The sequence below is a fragment of the Mustela nivalis genome (assembly GCF_964662115.1).
Source record: "Mustela nivalis genome assembly, chromosome: 2".
Taxonomy (NCBI): domain Eukaryota; kingdom Metazoa; phylum Chordata; class Mammalia; order Carnivora; family Mustelidae; genus Mustela; species Mustela nivalis.
Genome location: NC_139021.1, coordinates 140,287,511 through 140,308,694, shown reverse-complemented (window position 1 = coordinate 140,308,694; position 21,184 = coordinate 140,287,511). Strand labels below are relative to the sequence as shown.

The window sequence follows — 21,184 nt, the reverse complement described above, 5'->3', positions numbered from 1 at the left end:
TTTTCACAAGGTCAGCATAACAGCTGGCTGCCAAGCTGATACTGGGAGACATGGGTACAGCAATGAACAAGACACAGTCCGTGCTCTCAGAGAGCTTACCGTCTAGCAAGAGAACCACACCAGCAAACTGTGGAGCCGTGTTGGAGAAGGACATCTAAACTTATGCCTGGTGGACACATGAGATTCAACCAATAGAGGCCAAAGAAAGGGTCTTCTGGGCAGAGCAGGCTGAGGGGCAGAGGCCCAGGGGCAAGAGGGAGCTCAGGCACCCCTCCTGGGGTGAGTGGGCATGGCTGCAGGGCAGCTCCCTTACAGACCCCACAAGAGGTGAGGATGAGAAACAGGGAAGCCCATTTAGGAAACCAGTAAATACTGGCTAATTAATTCTGATGCTTTACCAAAGGGTGATCGAAAGCCCCTGACATGTTTTCAGCAGGAGAGCAGGAGGCTCTTTCCACTTCTCGAAGATTGGCTTGGTTGCAGTGCTGGGAAAGAATTTCGACAGCAACAAGAACGTAGGCTTAGAAAACAGAGATGGAGGTGAAGAGCCACGGGGTCAACGTTCAGATGGTACCAGGGCAATGGGGTGGAAGGGGGTAAATTCAAAGAACGGGAAATAAGTAGAATTCTTACCTCTTGGTAAGTTTGGGGATTGATTATGAGCAAAAAGGAGAGATCAGAATGACAGCCAAGTTTCTGCCCTTGGCAGCCAGGTAATAAAGCCTGTTGGGGGAAGGGAGGGTTGAGGTTCGGAAGTGTTGAGGTGGAGGTGACTGTGGGATCCCAGGAGGACATGGGGTTCTAGAAGATCATTAGCTGCTGCTCGTCATGAGACCCCTCTCTAGAGAATTTGCGCATGGTTCCTTGGTTCCTTTCTCCCTCTGCCTGGGTAAAAAAGACACCTTGCTTTATAGAATTCCGATAATCCAGTTACATCCACAGAGAAACCTAATGATTCAAAGCAGTATCACTGTGGAGTCCTGCCTTGGATGAATAATATAATGTTTCTGAAAATTAGTGAATCATATGTATCATACAAATATATATTTATTTCTATATGTTATATATATTATTTATATATAAATCTATAATATACATTATTATATATTATTACATGTATATACTTATGTAATAAATAATATATATATACACAAATATATATATACAAATATATATGTGAATATATAAAGTGAAAAAGCCCCCATAAAGATTTAAATTGTTTCTGTGGGCAGTTGCGTTTAACTTCTCCATTTTCCACTCCATGTGACACTGAACAACTCCAATTACCGTATCTATATTTTATCTCCGCATCTGTAAAATGGGGACTTCATAGGGTTGCTCTGTAAATGAGGTAAATGAAATATTACATGGAAGGGTCCTGGACAGCTCTGGCACATAGTACAAGTTCATTAAATATCATATATTTAGAAAGGGTCCGTGCCACTTAAGACAGAAAGGAGTGCAGGTGAGGAACCGGCATAGGGGGAGGGGCTGGGTAGTGTCCGGAGCGCTGGTCAGGCAAATGGGGAAAATGAAAATTTTGTGAAACGGGGAAGCTTCCTGACCCCAAGGGGAGGACAACAGGCCATCCAGATACTGAAAGGTATGCACACAGACCCCTAGGGACCCAACCCACGGGTGGGTTTGGCACCAAGACAATGGACCCTGCGAGATGAGCCTCAAGGAAAGAAAGTGAGGCTCACCCACAGCTAAATGTAGGCCAAGGGAAGGAATGTTCTCTGCTCCCTGACTCCAAGGCCTCTGAGGTCACCGTCACACAAGTCCCTCTAGCAATTCCTGATGGCTGCCAACAGTGACCCCCTGTGGCCAGCAGGCGCAACATCAGAGGTTCCTTAAGACCAGAGTGCTCCCTGGACTCTGCTTTGGAACAACAGAAAACCCCCAGAGATTGTTGAGCAATTCAAGAGGAGAGAGAGAAGCCCAAGCAGGATACAAATGGAGCACATGGGGACTCCGGCTGGCATTATTTTCAGTTGTAAAACCAACCCTACGTGACACTAGGAGCTGGAGGAATGGCCAGTACTGGTTCTGTCCAAAGAGACGCTGCTCCATTTCCCAGGCCATCCGTGCACCGAACAGACCCCGCTTGGTGTCATCTTTCCCTCCGGCCCCCCATTCGGCTCTGCCCCACCCCCTCTCCCCACCACACGGCATCCCCCTTTCTGGGTCTGCCTGTCTCCAGCGCACGGCATTGTAGAATCACCCAGGTTAAACCCAGACTCCAGAGCACTCTCTTTTCTATGAACAAAGAGAACAGAACCAACACAGCTGGACTCCATCCTGGGCCCGAGCACACATTTTTCTCCCCTGGGCTCCGAGCACACAGCAAAGGGTGAGACAAGCAGAGTACGATGGTGGGGTAGGAGCCACACCAGAGTGACACAGTCAAGGAGGGAGGGGAAGGGTTCACGAGAACAAGTTCCAATATTTGGAAATAGTATCATTTATCAAGTCATGCTGGCTCTTCTCCAAATCTCTGGGCAACTAGACAGCACCTAACTCCACACTCCTACAAGTTTGCAGTCGAGAAATAATTAAATGAATTTTTGCCTGAGATTTTCAGAGCTTCTCAGAGGCCAGAGCCTGCTCTGCTGTTCGAACTGAATAACGAACCCTGAATTCAAGTGATACTAAAGGAAACAATGCCCTTTTTTTTTTCTGACTCTGAAAATTTAATTTAGGTGTTTTATCAAAAACTGCTGCTCCCCGTAGATTAATGGCCCGCTATAATCTTTCATATTAAATTAATTGAGTGCAGAATGGCTTTGCTGGTTTTGAATGACAGCCTCCAGAGTTTAGCTCATCATTCTTTAAGGAAGCATAAAATAAGGAACCAGCATTGTAGGGCCCGCATTATCACCTTTCCTCTGTCTTTTGGAGGTTTTTCCACTTTCCGTTGCCACACGGCGCATTAATTAGCAGTTAAACAACTCCAGGGCCCCACGATCTCAGGTCTGCATCCTTAATGAAACACCCGCCCTGCCCCTAACAGTCCACTACAACCTGTCGCTATAAAAAGACTCTTACTCTATCCTTACTCTACCCTCCCAACAAGCCTCAACTCAACATGATTACCTCCACTTTCCAAATGAAGAAACCGTGCAGCTGGGCACGAACTAGCTCACAGTCACACAAGTCAGTGACAGAGCAAGGGCAGGACTCCCAGTCCAGTGCTCCTTCTCCCACACGAGAGCAGCCTCAAGTGACTTCACTTTTTAACTGCTCACTGTTTTTGCAGGATAAAGCTTTGTCCTGCCTTTTTTTTCTCCTATGTCTTCTTCCATCCCGAATTTAAATGAATGAATTCTTCTTTAGCTCTTTCCCATCTTACCTCTGTCACTTTCACCGTAGTGCACTGTGAACCTCAGGCTGCAGCCACATGGGGACATGTACCACGTCCTACACACATGATGACCTTGCTTTTGCTCAGTGCTGCTTCCTCAGCCGGAGGCCCTGCCCTGCTTCTGGGTTTCCCCACTTTTCCCAAACCAAATGCCATTTCCTCCACGGGGCCTTTGCAAAGGCTCTGTACACCACAATCACGTGCGATTAATCCCTGGATTGCCAGGCTGGCTCAGCGCCCGCAAATCTGTACCTATGATACGCCACATTCCCAAAAAGCATAAAAATCGTCTGATTATCTCAAGAGATGCAAAAAAGCATTTGACAAAATTCAGCACCTTTTCATGATAAACACTCTCAACAAATCGGGTATAGAAAGAATGAATCTCATAATAAAAACCATACATGACAAGCCCACAGTTAATGTCATACAAGACAGTGTAAGGTTGAAAACTTTTGCTCTATGATCAGGAGCAAGACAAGAATGCCCACTGTCACCACTTCTCTCCCCATGATACTGGAAGTCTTAACCAGAACACTTAGGCAAGCAAAAAATAGTAAAAGGCATCCAAATCAGAAAGGAAGAAGTAAAAATTGTCCCTGTTTGCAGGTGGCATGACCTTACATAGAGAAAACCCTAGATATTTCGCCCAAAAATTGTTAGAACTAATAAACAAATTTGGTAAAGTTGCAGGATACAAAATCAACACACAAACCTCAGTTGTGTTTCTATCCAGTAACAATGACTATCCAAAAAAGAAATTAGTAAAACAACCTCACTCATAACAGCATCAGGATGGGTGAAATTGATGATGGGTGTTGAGGAGGGCACTTGTGATGAGCATTGGGTGTTACATGTAAATGATGAGACACTAAATTCCACAAGTGAAACTAGTATTACACTAAATGTTAACTAATGGGAATTTATTTTTCAAGACTTTATTTATTTATTTGAAAGAGAGAAAGAGAGAAACAGCATGAAGGGGAGCGGCAGAGGAGAGAAAAAATCTCAAGAGAGTATACACTGAGCATGCCGGGCTCAAGCCCAGGACCCATGACCTGAGCAAAAAACAAGAGCTAGATGCTTAACCAACTGTGCCGCCCAGGCATCCCACTAACTGGAGTTTAATTAAAAACTTGGAAAGGGAAAAAAAAAAAAAGGATAAAATACTTAGCAATAACTTAGCAATAAATTTAACCAAGGAGACAAAAGACCAGGACACTAAAGACTATAAGACATTGATGAAAGAAGTTAAAGAAGTCACAAATAAATGGAAAGATATCCTATGTTCATATATTGGAAGAATTGATATTGTTAAAATATACATACTACTCAAAGCAATGTACAAATTCAATGCAATCCCTATTAAATTTCCAATGGAATTTTTCAGAGATAATAAAAAAAATAATCCTAAAATCTGTTGGGAATCACAAAATATTCTAAACAGCCAAAGCAATCTTGAACAAGAAGAACAAAGCTAGTAGCATCTCACCTCCTAATTTCAAATTATATTACAAAGCTATAGTAACCAAAACAGTACAGTGCTCTCGCATAAAAACAGAAACATAGACCAATGGAAAAAAATACAGGGCTCAGAAATAAACTTACGCATACATAGTCAAATAATTTTCAACGAAGGCATCAAGAATACACAATGAGGAAAGACGGTCTCATCAAAAAAATGGTGGCACTGGGAAAACTGGATATCTATATGTGAAAGAATGAAATTGGACACTTACTTCCTAGCAAACACAAAAATCAACTCAAAATGGATTAAAGACTTAAATATAAGACCTGAAACTGTAAAATACCTGGAAGAAAACATAGGAAAAAAGCTCCTTGACATTGGTCTTGGTGATGTTTTTTTTGGATCTGACACCAAAGCAAAAATATCAACAGGTGAGATTATGTCAAATTAAAAACCTTCTGCACAGTAAAGGAAATCATCAACAAAACAAAAGGGTAACTTGCAGACTAGGAGAAAAGATTTGTGAACCACATACCTGATAAGTGGTTAATATCCAAAATATATAGGAGTCCATACAACTCAATAGCCAAAATCAAATAACCCATTATAAAAAATGGGCAAAGGACCTGAATAGACATTTTTCCAAAAGGACCACAGACAACCAGCAGGTACATGAAAAAGTGCTCAACATTATTAATCACCAGGGAAATGCAAATCAAAGCCACAAAGAGACATCAGCTCACACCTGTTAGGACATCTATTATCAAAAAGACAAAAGATACCAAGCATTGGCAAGGATGGGAAGAACTTGGAACCCTCATACATTGCTTGTGGAGATGTAACCATTGTCAATGGCACAGAACGTAGCTAACTTCCTTCCACTGCTGTTTTTTTGAGATTTGCACTTATGTTCTAAAAGGTGCTGGGGGTACATTTTGCACTGAAATCTAATGATGTTTTAAAAACACTTAAAAGAAAACATTTTTCACAAAAATAGTCCTTTGAAAAAAAGAAAAAAATAGTCCTTTGTCATTAACCCTTGTATTTGTACATTTCTGTCTGCTAATTTAGGAATTTGTTTTTTTCAGTAAAAAACACATACTCAAGAACCACCAAAAAAAAAAAAAGAAAACAATGTTCAGATCAACATTATTCATTATTCATAATAGCCCCAAAGTGGAAACAACTCAAAGGTCCATCAACTAATGAATGGGTAAACAAAATGGTGGTCCATGCCTACACCAGAGCCTTACTCAGTCATAAAAGGAAAACTGTCCACTTTACAAGGATGAATTTTATGTTATGTGAATTGTATTTCAATTTTTTTTTTTTTTTCAAGTCTGCTGAGTGAATCTGGGCTGTGGTTGAGAAAGGCTGAGGACCAGAGAGGGCTGGCGAGTGGAAATCATGCAGCCTCTGGGCTCCCCTGGCCCTGGTTCCAGTCGTCTCTCAGGGACACCACTGCCACAGCCTCATCCTCTCTCTCACCCCCAAACCCACCTTTACAAGTGTCCCACTGTCCACCTGCATAAACTATGCCTTTTTATTTTCTCCATGTTTTGACCTCCAGGACCTTGCTCAGCCAAGAGAGACACTCGCCCTCCCAGGATGGGCCAATTCCTAAAGATGCTAAAGGACTCACCCACAAGTGTGCCTTTCACTTGCGAACCAGCCAATCCAAAAATCTTCGAATCACTTCCTCTATCTAGTTCTCACTGTCTGTGGCACTGCCCATCTGCCCCCAGAGCCAGGCGTCAGACAACTCAAGAGCCCATGTGCCCCGGAGCCTACAGACATTATTTAAACCAGCCAATCCTACACCTGCTGACCCTGCCTGGCCTCACCTGCCCCAAGCAAACCATAAGAAAGACTCCTGCCCACACTGTCCCTGGCGCCCTCCTCCTGGTGGTTCCCAGCATAGCCCTGCTGGGTGTGCCCTGCCCCCATGCGTAAAAACTTCTTAGGGCAAGGTCGTCATTTCCACACTATCCCCATGATCCAGGTGTCACCGGACCTGATTCAAACGAAGCCCAGCACATACTGAAACACATCCTTCAAATCTGCTTCTGCCTTCCCTCTTCCCCCATCCCTAACTTTTCTCCACCGGACACCCTCCAAGCTTTGTAGCCTTTGTAGCCGCCCCCCCATACATCTCCGCCCCCCCCCATACATCTCCGCCTTCCTAAGCACATCCCATGCCCATCACCATGCCCTCACCTAGGGTGGGCTGAGGCCTCTGTCTTGAGCACCCTCTCCCTCTCCCACCTCTTCGCCTGTTTTTCCTGTGCCCCCCATAAAGCTTCACTTCCTCTAACGCTGCCTTTGGAAGCCCACCGGGATAGCCACTCTGTTCTCCAACGGTACTGGCACTTTCTCCCTCAAAGCCAGGAGCCTGCGTGTCTGTCTCCTCCAAGATAAGCACTGTGATCCCTCCTATCTGGGAGCCCAGGGCTCAGCACAGAACCAGTGAAGGACTGGTAACGCAGTCAAGGCAGGGTTTTCTTTTTTAGTGTAAGAAATCTCCTCTACGGGCACGTAAGAAAGCTCCGGGCCGGTGGAGCCCTTACCTTAACTCTGGGTTTTCGGCAGGGCCCGGAGCACTGCTGGTCCTGGGGGAAGGCCTCGGGCCCGAACGCGTGAACCGGAAGGATGAAGGGCACGCACACGTGGGAGGAGGGTGGGCTGGGAGGCAGACTGCGCTACTCACGCTGTTCTTCCCACTCGCGCTCCTCGTTCTCGCTGGCGTGGCTCTGCAGCTGGGCCTGCTTCAGGGTCCAGTAGAGCTCCTTCGCCCTCTGCTCTTCCTGGAGGCGAATCTGCTCCTCTCCTCGCTTCCTCTCCTCTTCCTCTTTCCTCTAAGATATCATGGGACAGAACGACGTCAGGTCACAAGAGAGAAGTGCCCCCGTGGCCCTGGGGCAGGGATGTGCTTTCTAGGGGTGCGGTGGGCCAGTGCTGGCTCAGGTGTGGTCTCTGACGCAGGAGATGGCCGTGGACAGGCCTGATCGGGGCTGCGGTAAGGATCAGACAGGTTAAAATGGGGGGAACGGGGGTGCTTGGGTGGCTCAGCTGGTTAAACTACCAGCTCTTGGTTTCAGCTCAGGTCATGCCATCAGCCCTGTGTTGGGCTCCACACTCAGTGGTTTGCTTGAGATTCTCTCCCCCCCCCCAAACTAAATAAATGCATCTTTAAAAAAAAAATACACAAGAAGTAACTTGTGGACTCCGAAGCTTTCTGCAAAGAGGACACTGGGCCATCCTTGGCCACACTTGCCTTCTGGGGGAGAGGGAGGGCAGGTACCATTCCTTCTGGAAACCGGTTAAGCAGGCTATGATCATATCTTAACCTTCTGTCTGGATAAGATATTTCCAAGACAAATAAATAAAATCTTTTAAAAAGGGGGGGGGGGGGGTACCTGGGTGGCTCAGTGGGTTAAGCCTCTGCCTTCAGCTCAGGTCATGATCTCAGGGTCCTGGGATTAAGCCCCGCAGTGGGCTCTCTGCTCAGCAGGAAGCCTGATCCCCCCTCTCTCTCTCTGCCTGCCTCTCTGCCTACTTGTGATCTCTGTCAAATAAATAAATAAAATCTTATAAAAAAAAATATTTTCAAGACAAGCAGGTTTGGGGGCCCATCTCCAATTGTCTCACTTTGAAGTTCCAAAAAGGCTGTGTGTGTGTGTGTGTGTGTGTGTGTGTGTATTTCCCTCTACTTTTGTTCACATCAAAGTAACCCCACAGGTGTCAGATGTGCATTATATGCCAAAGGCTTGTTTTCAACACCAACAATTCTCCAGACCACTTCACTCCAAACCACTCCAAACTCACCCATGCCCAGAGGCCATCACTCTCAATTATTTTAGCTGTCCCTCATGTGGTGACATCTCTGAATCACACACGAAATGTTTTACCCATTCTAAACATTATTGCTTTTCTTTTTTGGTACATGAGTATGTGGCAATTATGTTTGGCTCATGGGTACACACCCAGACTTTTCCTCTCCTCACCCTTACCCTGTCAACATCACAATTTGTGGTGAAATCAATAATTGGTATAAATGTTGTTCACTGCACCAATTATAAGAAGTACATTTTGTAACTTCCTAATGTATCTCTGAAACATGGGTATGTCTCATGACTTGCAAGTTGCCTTTTTAATAGGCAACGGTTTCTTCTTTCTTCTTAAAATAATGATTAATAAATCAATACTTAATGAGGCATCTTATATTCAGTAAAATATGGTAGTATGATGGTTTTTTCTTTCTTGACTTTATAATTGTTTTATCCTGAAGTTGCATATTGAATTCTCCCAACTTCTCTAAGATCTCCTGTAAATCTTTCCCTGTGTTTAGTATTATAACAGGTAAGCAGCAGTTAGCTTTTGTCAAAGGTCCCCACTGTCCCCAATGGCAAACTTCTATCTTCTGCCATCTCGGTTGTTACCTGGGCCTCCTGCCCATCCATCCACCAGGGGACTCATTTCTTAGCCCTGCCCGAGTTGAAGCTCTTGTTTCTTTGTTCCGGGGTTTTGTTTTGTTTTTTTGGTTTTTGTGTGTGTGGTTTTTGGGGGTTTTGTTGTTGTTGTTGTTTTGGTTTTTTTGGTTTTGGGGGTTTTTTTGGCCATTTCATCATTTTGCAAAAGCATAGCTAGCAGGACTTCTCAGGTAGGGACGCACAGAAAGACACTCTCTGAGTCTTGTCTAAAAACATCTATATGATTCCTTCAGATAGAACCACTAATTTGGGGGCACCTCGTTGGCTCAGTGGGTTAAGCTTCTGCCTTCAGCTCAGGTCATGACCTCAGGGTCCTGGGAAAGAGCCCCACCTTGAGCTCTCTGCTCAGCAGGAAGCCTGCTTCCCCCCCCCTCCCCTTCTCTGTCTGCCTCTCTGCCTACTTGTGATCTCTCTGTATCAAATAAATAAATAAAATCTTTAAAACAAACAAACACTAATTTGGCTGAGCATAGAATTTAATTAAAAATCACTTTCCTAAAGCAGAATTTGGAAGACTTTGCTTCCTAGCATCCAATACTACCCCTCGGATTTTCAATCTTCTGCATGAGCTATTAAGTTTTCTTTTTATCGCTGATATTCTGAACATTGTTAAATGATGTGCCTTGGCAGGGATTTTCCTTCATCGATTGTGCTAGGCGCTCAAGGATCTTTCTGCCTGAAGTCTCGGATCTTTCCAGTCTAATACACCTTGGCTTAGAATTTCTTAGGTAATTTCTTCTCCTCTCATTGTTTTTCTTTCTAGAACTCCTGTTTGTCAAATGCTGGACTCCTTGACTTGATCCTCTAGGGGGCCTAGCACTTCTCTCTTACTTTCTCTCTCCTGCCTTTGCTCTTCTACTTCCTGGCTGATTCACTGATTTTATTGTCTAAACCTACGATTACATTTTTCATTGCAGCATCGTATTAATGATTCCCAAGCCTTCCTTCTTCTTCTTTGCTTGCTCCTTTTTGCTTCATTGCCCCCTGTCCTGCTTTCAAGAGTGTCATGTTCCATCTCTGAGGATTTTAGAGCTTTCTCCCCCCACCCCTTATTCTGATTTACATCTATTTCCTCTGTTTTGGGCTTTTCCCTTCCCTTTAAAGCATGTTATATGTGTTGCCTGTCATTGGTGTTGGAGGCCTTCTTCCAATGTCTGATGTTTTCTGGAGGTCCATATTCAAGCAGAAAATAACTATCTGAATGAGAGACTCAGAGTGTGTAGACAGGACTTCCATGGGAGGTGAGCTTCACTCCAGGATGACTAGATGAGGAATCAGCCATTTCACTGAGGCAAATACTCAGTACTCCGGTCCTTTGTCTGAGATAATTCCATCTCTTCTCCTCTCTCCTCCTTCAGTGGAGTCTGAGCACCAGCATTCCGAAGTCTGTAGGGAAGGCAGGCAGCAGGCAGGAACCCCTAGCTTGTGCCCCACATTACATAGGAACACCATGCTTTCTTTGTAAGCATCCCCCATAGGTGTCTCCCAGGAGGGGGCCCCAGAAAGTCCCCCTGGGATTGGCAGGAATGGCAGTGGTCACCAGGTAAGCTACCCGAAGGCCAGACCACTTCCCGCATGAGTCCTAGACTCTTGTTTCTCCTCCTTGGGTGCTCTCTGACCCTCTCCTTCATGAAAGGGATTAACCACATGCCCCCGGGAGCTCCAGGATTCCTATTTAAGGAATCATCCTGGAGTCCAGTGGCCTATCCACAGTTCCAGGGGCGTGGCGTAGCAAGCCAATAAACCCCGCCAGCCGTACCATATTTTTATCTCAGCATTGCATGAGATTGAGTGACCAGAAAAGACCTAACATCCTGATTTCATGTGGCTCAAATGGCTAGTTCGTGCTAAACAAGGACACCATGCAAAAATACTTGCTGGCCCTGTGCATCCCAGAGACAACCGAAGCTGCAGATCCCACTGCTCTGGCTACTCACTGCTAAAACAAAGATCTTTGCTTAATCCTCCTGTTTTCCATCTACCCCTTGCCTGCTCTCTCCACTTGGCCTGACACACTGAGCTCTGAGCCTCTGCCCACTCCCCATCTCTTTCCGTTCAGAGAGAAGGATCCTGTAGCCTGGGAGAAATGGGTAAAAGTGGCAACATGACGGTCCAGCCATTCCACGGAGAAACTGGTCGCCAACCTGAGCTCTCTGCTTCACAGTCCCTGGTGCCCCCAGGTAGGTCCCAAACCCATGGGGACCCAGACTAAGCCAGCTCCCCTCTGCCCCCTTCCTGCAGGCACCGCACTTGGACCCCTCACCATTCTGTCTTCCAGCCTCCAAACCTCGGCAAACATTTTCTCATCTGTTCCTGCTTCTCGTTTTCTCTCTCCTGGTGCTTGGAACTTTTTCAGTCCTTTGCTACTATTTAAATGGATCAACAAGAATCCGGTGGGGTGGAGGTAACTGAGTTTTTAATCCTTCATTTAGCAAAAAAGACAACGTGTTTTTTGTTGTTGTTGTTTCTTCCAAAACAGTATAGATTAAGGATTTTCTTCTAATTCAACAATCAATTTTTTAGTCCAAAAGAATAGGCAAAATTCCCACTTCCTAATGAGTCGCTCTCAAGAGCTGGGCATGAGGACAAGAGAAGGTGAATGGCTTCACGTGGTCAGTCACTAAATACTTCCAGGATCAGGCCTGTGTTGGGCTCTGGGGACACAGCAGTGGCCAAGACACACGCAGGCCACACCTGGTGCTTGCCTTTCCAGGGGTGAAACACACCAGACAAATAATCATCAGGAAATACCAGAAAATAATAACCAGTGTGCACAGAATTAAAACAGGGAAAGGACAGAGAGGACTTAGAAGGCCACTTTAGGCTGGGTGACCAGAAGTCTTTTCAGAAGGGACAATGTGATCTGACCACTGACCAGTAAGGAAGAACGCCAATAAGTGAGTATCGGGGAGAAGAAATTTCCACACAGAGAAAACCACAAGCAAGATGGACCCGGCGTTGTAAATGGGCTTGGCATGTTTGAGTACAGAATCACCCACTGTGGTTGGAAAAAGAAAAGTCAAAGCTCTATATTGGATGAGTTCGAGATGCCATCTGACATCCCTGAGGCCTGCCATTAGCACCAGGATGCGTGAGCTTGGGGCTGAAGGGCAAGTTCAGCTGAAGATACGGCTCAGAAGTCATCTGTGTGGGGATGATGTTTCTCAGCCACGGGACCTAATGCTATCACTGAGAGAAGGAATGCAGAGCCAGAGAAAACCACCAGAAATAAGGTACGGGAATATAGTCAATAGAACCATAATAATGTTGTAGGGGGACAGATGGTGGGTGACTGCACTCACCATGGTGAGCGTGGCATAGTACAGAGAATCGTCGAGCCACTACATTGCACACCTGAAATGCATATAAGGCCATATGTCAGTTACACTTCAACAATAACAACAAAAGAGCGAGAGAACAACCCGAGTGTCTTAGGCCACTCCATCATTTAAAAGTTGAGAGGAAGAGCCGGAGCCAGGAAAGGAGGTTGAGAAGGAAGGTCAACAGATAAGCTAAAAACCCAGAAGGGGTGGTGTCCACTGGGGAAGCCAAGAAAGAGGCTGTTTCAAGTAAAAGGGAGTGGTAAACTGAGCTGCAGGCCCCAAGACATCACAGAAGATAAGGACAGAGAAGCAACAAGGGACAAGGTCGTGGCCTCAGGATGTGAAGAGAGACTCCCAGAAGGGTGGAGGGGCAGCCAACCAGGAGGGGTGGGGGAGGGAGTGGAAATGACCGCAGACAGGCCTCTGGGGACATCTTCTGAAGATAGGAGCAGAGATAGGGAGCAGCAGGTGGAGGGGAATGTGGGATCAAGAGGGACACGGGCTCAGATGGAAAATGCTAGAGCTGAGAGTTGGTGACACATGCAAAATTGGAACCAAAGTCCCTGTGACTCCAAAGTAGAAGTTTTAGCTTGAAGCCCTGAAAAAAAGCTCACCTTCAGCAATCACCAGCATCTCGGCAGAGCAAAAACTCGCCCCATCCTGGCACAGCACCGCAGTGTATGCAGCGGGTTTCCCATGCCCGCTGCCTCCCCCTCAGCTCCCTCATCTCTGACCCAGGTTGTCACATCACCCAATACATGGGGCACCAACCAAGACAGTGTCTACCCTGACTCCAGATCTCGCACCTGCCCAGGGCGGGTCTTCCGGGAAGGAGCAGGTCTCAGGGAAAATACCATCAGCCAAGGCCTGTCAGAGTCAGAGGGACTTCAACCCCCGGTCCTGCTTTCTGGTACAGAGGAGGAGTATACTGGCTTGCTCAGGCTGCCACAGACCAGGAGGCTGAAACCACACACATGTATGAGCTACAGAGGCCCTAACTATAGAGGCAGGGTGGGTTTCTTCTGAGGCTTCTCTCTTTGCTTTGTAGATGGACCTTCCTCTCCCCGTGTCTCACATATCCCGTCCTCTGTGTGTATACACGTCTGTGTCTGAATTTCCTTTTCTTCTAAGGACACCAGTCATGCTGAGTCAGGGCCCACCCTGAAGACCTCTTCTTAACTTATGACATTTCTAAAGCCCTTACTTCCACCTACACTTAGATTCTGAGGTGGTGGAGGTTAGGTCTTTAACATAGAAATTTGTGGGTGACACGGTTCAGCTCGTCACAGGATGGGAGACGCCACCCCAGAGAAGGGTCATGACTAACATGACTAACACTTGGCATAATGCTCTCCAAGTTCATCCGTGTTGTCAAAAATGGCATGGTGTCCTTCTTTATTAAGACTGAATAACATTCATTTTATTCATATATATATGTATACATATATATGTATATATTATGCATAATATATATACATACATCATAATTTATACATTACAATATGTATGTGTATACACACACACACATGTAATGTACACACACCACAGTGTATTTACCCATTCACTGGTCAGCAGACACTTGGGTTGTGTTTGGCAAACAGATACAAAGTTACAGTTATGCAGGATGAATACATTCGGATTTTCTTTTTTTTTAAGATTTTATTTATTTATTTGATAGATAGAGATCACAAGTAGGCAGAGAGGCAGGCAGAGAGAGAGGAGGAAGCAGGTTCCCCGTGGAGCAGAGAACCCGATGCGGGGCTCGATCCCAGGACCTTCGGATCATGACCTGAGCCGAAGGCAGAAGCTTTAACCCACTGAGCCACCCAGGCACCCCCATTCTGGATTTTCTGCATGGTGCCTGTAGTTAAAATTGTACTGTGTACTCGAAATTTGCTAAAAGAATGGATCTTTAGTGTTCCTGCCACACACAAATAAGGTCACTAGGTAAGGTGCCAGATGTGTTCATTATCTTGATTATGGTCAACATTTAGCCATGTCTACATATACTAAAACATTGTACATCTTCAATATTTACAATTTTCATTTGGAAATTGTAGCTCAGTAAAGTTGGGTGGGGGGCAGACTACCTACAAATAAATAAATCAATAAATGGCAGAATCACACTGTTCACTCAATCCTCTTTGCTCAAGAGTGAACAGCACACTGGGAGCCAGAAGCCTGCCACTTCCTCCATCTCTGAGGAAAATAACCAGCCACTTACTGTGACAAAAACAAGCTGCTCACAGGGCTGGGGACAACAAAAGAAAACATTTTGCAGCTACAGATAAAGAGCATTGCATCTTTCCCTCCGGGGCTTGCTGAAATGCCTCACCCCTCACAGCTGAAATTGCCTGGAAAAACTTGTGCTGTGGTCCTCTCAGAATCTTCTGGCTCCTCTGTGAGCCCTGATGAAAAGTCCGTCTTTAAGTGTGGTCACCACAGGCCAACGAGGCCATGCGGCAGATCGGCAAACACTCCCTTCTCCTACCTCAGGAATCGATGCCCTTTTCCGGCAGGCCCAAAGCCCTGGGAGCCGGCCGCCTTATTCAATCCACCTTCTCCTGATAAGCTGATGAGGGAGCAGGAGGCTGGCTGAGGACAAAGCAGGAGCTGGCGCCTTGCACCCCCTCTTCACCCTTTCCCCTCAGTCCTATGTGTAGCACCCCTCAGGCAGCCCTGACTGCCATGAACAATAAGCAAATAGTTAACTTGCAGAGCTCACAATCCTGCTAGACAGGAGTCTCCCTTGGCTTACAAATGTCCTAAATCTCACTAACAAAGACGATTGATAGCAGGATTGTGACATCCCACCAAAAAGTCTCCCAACTATCTTAATGTTAATGGCTGGTCTAAAAACAACATTGATCCAGCAGCAAGGGCAAGGCCTCCGGCAGGCCTGGAACATCCTGGCATCTTGTAGGCCCTCTTTAGCATATGAAAACTCCACTGAAACCTCCCTTCCCCTCACCTTCCCCCAACAGCAGGGTATATAACATGCCTACCCTCACAACCCGGGACAGCCGCATCTCTGCCTGCCCATGGGTCCTGTCCCCGTGCTCTAATAAACCACCTTTTTGCACCAGAGACGTCTTTATCAAAGCCATTGGTAATGCCGCACTGTGGGAGCCCATGCCTCATCCCTGCGGAAACTGTCACGGAGACAGATGCTTTCCTGGAAGGCACAGTCATTTGTGTTGTGCTAGGGAGCAAGAATCCCTGTCCCCTTCAAGGGTCCTTCTAGCTGGACCAAGAATCAGATGCACGGGAGTCAGATTCACAGGAAGAAATCAGACGTCATAGGGTACATACGAGGAAGACCTATGGAAGACCGTCAGGCAAAAGGGAGGCTATGTGTCATCCTGAGCTTCGGAGATGGGGGGTAGGGGTCTGGGATTTCAAAAGAAAGGAACGCAATTCACAGGGCACCAAGGAGAAGAGCAGGTGTTTGGGAATTAGATATTGTCGGGCCATATAGCTGGGTAACTCGGATCAAATGTATCACTCTTAATAACCCCCATTCTGGAAAAGATCCCCCATTTAGATTCTTCTATATAGTTAGAGGGTGGAGCAATAGTGTCCTTGATCTCTCGGGGTCTCAACTGCCTTCAGCTCGAATTAGCCCGCCGGGCTAAGTGGCACATTCTGGAGGCAGAAGGGCTGTCCCGAGCCCCTTCACTTGCTCCTCTGGCCCAAATAATACCATCTCGCTTTTCGAGATGATGTACCCAAGAAGGCAGGGTCAAGCCTGTGTCTGTCATTCTCCGACCGACAGCCCCCCGCACGGGATCCAGCAGAGAGGAGGAACTCCGTAACACTGACTGGAGGAGTGAACGACCTAAAAACAAAAAGAGGGTAACAAGGGTTTCTGGTGACCGTTGAGAGTGGAAGGGTAAGTTGTCTTGCTGATGCCAGCCTCATCCAGGAGAAACCGAGATCAAGCCTCCCATTCAAGAGAAAACTGAAAAGTGCAACATGTCCCCACCACTGATAATCCTGTTGGAAACTAGGTGGGGATTGTTTCTAATGTTGTACAAAATGTCATGAAGGGCTAAGAGGAACTCCAGCCTCAACGGAGGAAAAAACAAAAAGAGAACGAGTGGCCTTGAATAGGAAATGGTGCAAAATCAGAGGACAACATCATTGCATCAACTGTGTGTGTTCTTTATCAGCCGCCCCGGGGAAGGGCAGGAGACTAAGGCAAAAGGAGAGAGCTGGAGTCTTAACATCAGTGTTCTGTGGTCTGAAGGGAAGGCAGAAGCAGTCAAAAGCAGTCTGAAGAGTTAAGAAAGCAGAGAAAATATGCAAATTCTATCTGGCCTCAGGATCCCCTTTCTTTCGACAGGAACACTTTAAACGCATGTAAATTGCATTCAAAAGGCACCAGACACAACAGAATGGTTTTTAAAAACAGGTTTCCAACTGTCTGTATCTTCTATTTTGAAGTTCCCTCTTTAACCTTATAAAGCGTTCTGGAATCCCCACCCCCCCACCCCCCCCACCCCGTTTCCTCAAAGGAATTCTCACTCTTATCTTTCCTATGACCGGGAGAATTCACAGAACCTGCCTGCATCCTGGACACAAGCAGCCCATGCCCCCTCCACCAGCCGCCCTCCCCTCCAGCTTCCCCATCTCCTCCAGCCTCCACCCCAATATCTGCTTCTAGTGGCACAAAACACAAACCCCCTGGACCCAGCTAGCACATTCTCTGCCCCCCAAGCCTACCCCCTCTTCCCAGCTCACCTCTGCACCAGGGTGGCCCCCCCGTCCCTACTCCTCAGCCTGAGTTCAGGTGCCTTTGCTCTTCTGCCCCCTCATCCCAGCATCTAATTGATGCAAGCCCTACTGATTTCGCCTCCCCCATTTCTCTGTGTCCATCCCCCTGAATCTCGCCATTGTCAGACTCCTCGGTGACCAGTGTGATGACTGCAACAGTCCCCTCACTCGCCCCTACCTCCCCCCACGCCTTCCTCACCGGTATCACACTGGGGCCACCAGACAGTCATTCTCATAGAGGTGGCTTGAACCATGTCCCTCTGTATCGAGAGCCTCACAGTACTGCTCTGCCCACAGACAACCATCTGCCCCTTGATCGTAGCATCCAAGGGCCCCACAGCCTACCTTGCCAGGTTCCTGTCTGGCTTCCCCCATCACGTGCTCTTTTCCCTCGTCCCACCAGACCAGTCACCATTCCACGGATCTCCTGTCTATTTCCAGCTCTGCTCACACCCAGCCTCCTTCAGGGGGACCCTGCTGTAGTCCCCCAGGTGTGCTGGGGGCTCAGGGGACTCACAGAGTTGTCTCTCTCTCTCTCTCCCCCCAGCACCCTGTAAGCTTGTAGAGAGTAAGGAGTTCATGACTATTCCACCACCACCACCCCCCAACAACCTGCACTTAGGTTTTCAGGGAAAGGGGGGAAAAATGTATGAAATTAAATGAACTTTGTTCGTGCATCCCCGCATGCAAGACTCACATCTGGCTAGAATCTTGATGTTGAAAGACACAATGAAAATTATCTGAGCCAATCTCTAGTTCAATGCATAAATACCTTTGACAGAGATGTTCCCATTATCTACTACCGTTATCTATTACCAGGCAACAAACTCCCGGAAAGCATTAAGTCTTAAAACAACAACCATTATGTTTGCTTGTGGTTCTGTAGGTTAATAATTCGGCCAGAGCTTGGGGGCCCTTCTGCTCCACATGGTTACATCTGAGGTCAATCAGTTAATTAGGGTCATTCACCAGAAGAACCAAGATTTCACTCATGTGTCTGGTGCCTCGGTGTCCCCCACACAGCCCCCTTCTCTCTGCCTGGCTTGCCCGGGTTTTCTTACAGAGCAGTAGTCGAAGGCTGTAGGGTTTCTCAGGGGGCACCTTCCAAAAGGGAGCATTGCAAGAAGGCCAGAAGCTGCCAATCTCCTAAAGCCTGTCCTCAAAAGCTACACTGAGTCATTCCGGTTGTAACCTACAGATCAAAGCTAGTCACAAGGCCAGAGCAGACTCAAGGGAAGGGAAATAAACACGTCTCAAAGAGAGAAGCAACAAAGAATTTGCCACCAGCTGTATTTAGTCCACCACAGAAACTTCTCAGGTTTCAGCCCATGCTAAGACAGCGCCTGGGATGAAGAGTTCATGACACTACAAGGGCAGCCCATTTACAGAGAATATCCCAGCCCATAAACCTGGACCTGCCCACCCCAAGTCCATGAGCTGACGTTCCTAGCAGACACTGCCCTAAGGAGCCCCACCCGGACCTCACAGATGCTACTCACATGTCTGAGGTTCCTCAAAATACAGGCACACCAAATCAGGATCACTATGAGTACTCAAGTTTGAACATTCACAGGTAGCAAATTAATTTTTAAAACAAAACAAACGTATCATTACCATAGCCCTCCTTATAAATAACACCCAAAGCCTGCATTTGGGTCCCTTGGTAAACCTCATAGCTTTTCTGAGCTCTCCATGAACCCTGACATGGAGTACCCCAGAATTTATCATCTCTCTCACTGAGGTTCTCAAGGAGATCATCAATCAGAAAAGCTCTGGGAATTCAACCGTTCTGTAATCTCCTTGTGCACTGAGCCCCAGAACACCAGCTCCACAAAGCCACCTTCCCAGCCTCTGGGACTCAGTTCATCTCTGGGGCAGAGGGAGGCCAGAGATTAGGAGAGGGGATGCTTGCTCTTAGAGGTACATAGAAAGTATTGCTTGCCTTCTCCAGCAGGCTTAAATAATTGGATGCAAAATCCAACCCTATAAACTAAACATCTCTCCACTATGGATTGAGTGGATTTTTATACTATTATGGAATTACCGTTCATTTCAGTAGGTGGGACAATGATTGTTGTGGCTCTACAGGGAAAGGTTCTCGGTCATGGGAGATGCACAATGAAGTACATACAGTTTGACCAGGAGTCAGCAAACTCCAGATCTACCCTCTGTCTATTGTTTACAATAAAGTCTTATGCAGGCTTCTGGGTGACTCGGTAAAGCATCTGCCTTTGGCTCAGGTCAAGATCCCAGGCTCCTGGGATCCAGCCTCTGCTTCTCCCTCTCCCCCTGCCCTTCTCCACCGCACTCATGTGCACTCTCAGTCTCTCTCTTTCTCTGTCTCTGTGTCAAATAAATTTTAAAATAAAAAAAAAAATAAATTCTTATTAAAAGACAGCCACACCCATTTGCTCACATATTGTCTGCAGCTGCTTTTTGTGCTATGATGGTCTGATTGAGTAGTTGTGACAGAGAAAGTGTGGCTGACAAAACCTAGAATATTAACTATCTGGATCTTTACAAAAAAGAGTTTGGTAAGCCCTGGGCTAGAGTCTACAGTATCTACAGCTTCCTTTCAAATTGCTTAACGAAACAATGTAGCAGTCACGACAGAAATATATCTGTGTGTATGTGTATGTATATATCCGTGTGTGTACAGATAGATGCAGATTTAGAGGAGGGGAGAAAAGAGTCAACACAAATGTGACAAGATGTTAATGACTGGTGAATTTCAGTGGAAATTCTACTGTTGGGCTGGCAGGAAGGGCTACCAAAGATGGCGAAAGTTCCCGCCACAAGACCTGAGCTCGGACAGGAGAACAAAGGCCCAAGCAGGAACCTGAGACCCCCGCCCCGGGCTCCTGTGGATCAATGGGATCCCGATGAGCAGGCAGGATATCCAAATAAGGGAAACTTGCCAAAAGACCCCTGAGCTTTCCCCAAGACCCCTTAAAAGCCCCCTCCTCCCTGCCTTGGGCGTGACTTCCGCCACTCTGCTTTCCAGAGTCGCAGAACCTCACCCGAGGGTGCCCACCTCCTCCTGGCGCAACTTTCCTGGCTCCCCTTTTCCTGAGCCCTGAAACTTCGCCGGAGAGTGTTTTTAATAAATCTTGCCTTGCACCCACTTTGCCTGGTGTTGTGTTTATCTCGCCGGAAAAAACCTTACATCTACGAATACTTTTTTTCCAGTTTTGCTGCAAATTTGAAATTACTTTTAAAAAAAAGGTTTGGAGAGTAACTATTGCTTCCCTTAAAAACTCAAGAGAATCCTGTGTGTGTGTGTGTGTGTGTGTGTGTATAAAATCCTCAAGGGAAAATTAAATAAGATCAGTAACAATATAAATATGTAACCAGCAATTACACTAGGTTTTAAGAACAATCTTATTCACAATCACAGTAACAAATATTAAACCTACAGTTTAACAAGAAAAGAGATGTGGGACATTTAAGTAAAACAATAAATTTTACCAAAGCCCAAAAGATGAAAGCACAACATTACATATAAGTTATCGTGAATGTTTGGGATTGGGTGGCCCATGCATTTACAGATGTTTAAAAAACAAACAAACAAAAACGATAGCAAAATCACTTTATCAAAGACAAAAAGAGGTTTTAAGTAACTGGGAGACCATACCATATCCTGAACAAGACTGAATGATTTAGTATTGGAAAAAATGTGCGTCCTCCACAAATACATCTGTAAGGCTAATGTAATTCCAGTTAAAAATCATTGTGTGGTGTGGTGTGTGTGTGTGTGTGTGTG

The 21,184-nt window shown here is 46.3% G+C and overlaps 1 protein-coding gene across 3 annotated transcripts in view; it reads right to left on the bottom strand.

The window, feature by feature from the left end:
• The window catches only part of SH2D4B (SH2 domain containing 4B), a gene marked incomplete at its 5' end in the record, with an annotated part of 93,932 nt that overhangs the window by 36,337 nt on the left and 36,411 nt on the right, over positions 1 to 21,184 (bottom strand). For all 3 annotated transcript variants that reach the window (XM_082720140.1, XM_082720141.1, XM_082720142.1), the window contains one exon: positions 7,540 to 7,687. In XM_082720140.1, coding sequence (XP_082576266.1) covers positions 7,540 to 7,687 — 148 coding nt within the window. The remainder of the gene's footprint in view (positions 1 to 7,539; positions 7,688 to 21,184) is intronic.